The 2500-nt window shown below is 40.7% G+C and overlaps 1 protein-coding gene across 1 annotated transcript in view; it reads right to left on the bottom strand.

Moving 5' to 3' along the window:
* The window catches only part of LOC135094295 (uncharacterized), a 30677-nt gene that overhangs the window by 22710 nt on the left and 5467 nt on the right, over positions 1-2500 (bottom strand). The window contains 1 exon segment of the mRNA XM_063994290.1: positions 291-955. Coding sequence (XP_063850360.1) covers positions 291-928 — 638 coding nt within the window. The 5' untranslated portion in view covers positions 929-955.

Here is a 2500-nt window from a genome sequence, read left to right as displayed (position 1 = left end):
TCTTTCAAAAACAGGACGAAGCACAAGAACAGCAACAATAACAATAACAACAAGAACTACCAACTTTCAAAAAACATAAATGGAAAACAAGAACAAGAACAAGAACAAGAGCAAGAAAAACTACGTAGTTACTGTACCTTTCAAAAAAACATAGGAAGAAAAACAAAAAGAACAAGAACAAGAACATTAAAAAAAAAAGAAAACGTAAGAGGAAAAACAACAACAACAATAACGAGAAGGATAACAATAAGAAGAATAATCAAAAAACACACACACACACACACACACACCTCTGTATAGCGCGGTCCACCAGCTCTCCTCTATACAACCTCCCGTGCCCGTCAACTTTGGCTAGGAACACAAGCAGCCTCCGCGCCGCTCGCACCAAATTCAAAGCTATCCTTATCTTCTTAGGCAGTGGACGGCTCTCTGGGGGCACTTCACCCTCCCTGGCAGCGCTACTTGATGTCCTGTCCCTCCTGGAAACCTTCTTCGGGGCCATGGTAGGGGAATAAGGCGGGGGATCATGAAGAATGGCATCGCGCGCCAAACCGCTGTCAATTGTGTCCGTTTGCGCGCCCATCTCGTCATATCCAGGCGGCTGTGGGCTGGGAGCGTTCAGCGGGGAGCCGTAGGAGTATGGTGTGGTGCCCCCGATGTCCTCACTCTCAGCTATGGGAGCGCTAGGAGCCAGGGCGCGGTCTAAGTTAGGGGAGGGTGGTAAGGTTGGCGCCGAAGGGACTGGTAAGAGTTCTGTGTCATCCTCAAAGGAGTGTTTATGGGAGTCTGAGGTTTCCGGGGTGCTTTGTGGGTGTGACGGAGAACCTTGGTGGCTTGGGGAATGTGTCGGTTCTGGGGTGGGTGTTGGGGCTATGGTGGGATGAGGGGGTGAAGAAGCCCCACTCCCTCTCTTCCCTTGGCCTTCCATCTCTCCGCCACGTTCATCTACTGGTGCCTGCGCGGGAGAAAACGGGAGAAATGTAGTCAGTTTCTGTCTGATGAAAATGGGAGAAATGTAGTTGAGCTTTCCCTATATGAGGAATATGAAGCGAGAGTTTTCGCTTTATGAAGACAATGAAAAGTGGTAAAATTACATATGTACTACATGAATGAATTTGTTCCCTATACGCATAGTCTACTGTAAGGAATTTATATTCTAGAGATGCAGCAATGGTTTTTTTTTTTTTTTCTTTCTTTATCCTTAACTCGATGGTAGGTTCAGTTTTCCTAATCATCATCTGGTAGCTTGATGAAACCAGACATAACCGTGTGATGACCAGCTTCCTCTCTTCCTCTGCATGATATTCAAGGGTGGGTGCCGCGGTTGTCACCCGGGTGTGCGTGCATTTGAGTACGTGTCTATTTTTCATTAAAATCCTCATTAAACCACCATTAGAATCATGAAAACACCCCTGAAAATCCCAATAACTTCCGCTGGTGCCCAACATGAGTAGAATCATTGTTAAACTATTACTAGAATCATGAGAACACCCTAGATACACCCAAAACCTGCAATATGTCATAATAGTTGAATACATAAAGCCGAAACTAAGAATACGTTTCCTCTCCTCGTCTTGCAACACTGATCACTCCCACGTCTTGCCTCAACACAGCACCACCCACCTCAACTCCCCTGCCACCTTGCACAGAACACTCACTGATACAACTCGTAAGATAACAAGGGAACAAGTTAATTCGTCACGCCAGCTTACAACACGACACCACCGCGTCACGATAACACAGATTAACAATGATAAGAGACAATGACAACAAGAAACACACAGAGAGAAGTATTGTAGATAACTGCACGGTACGTTAGTTAGCTGTAATACCTGTGACACCTTTTGTAATTAATGGTAATGATATAATACGTTTCATTGCACCTTGTTCTTGTAATAACTAATACCTGGTTATCTGAACGCGTATTTTGTCAACTTTTGAGTTTAAATTGATACTATATCGTTCTGTATCTTTTATTTTTTCTTCTTTCTTTTTTTCATATTATTTTATTGATACTATGAACATTATAATCAATTTTTTACCTGTAGAATTCACACCTGGATTCACACTGTTCTTTTCAAGCAGTTGATCATACTGTTTACACCAGGAAATTTTGTACCGTCCTATATCACCTGAGTGCAAAATGATGTCTCACTTCTGACGTGAATGAAATAAAGTTGTTTTTTTTTCCTTGTGTGTTTTTTTTTTCCTGTTCTTGTATTTGTTGTTTCTTCCTTTTCTTTCTTCTAATTATTATTATTATTATTATTATCATTATCATCATCATCATCATCATTATTATTTCTTCTCCTTTCTTAATCGGTAAAAGTGTCGAAATAATAATAGAAAAAAAAAATGGCAAGGTAAACTATAGCAATTCAATATATTCTACACCTAAAAAAAAATCAGCGAAACAAAAATAAAATAAACAAATAAATAAATATGCAAGCAAACAAACAAACAAACAAACAAAAAAACAGAGATGAATGACAAGTAAACT

Source organism: Scylla paramamosain, chromosome 45 (assembly GCF_035594125.1).
Source record: "Scylla paramamosain isolate STU-SP2022 chromosome 45, ASM3559412v1, whole genome shotgun sequence".
Taxonomy (NCBI): Eukaryota; Metazoa; Arthropoda; class Malacostraca; order Decapoda; family Portunidae; genus Scylla; species Scylla paramamosain.
Note: the sequence above shows the minus strand (reverse complement) of the source record. Positions and strands in the feature narration are given on the sequence as shown.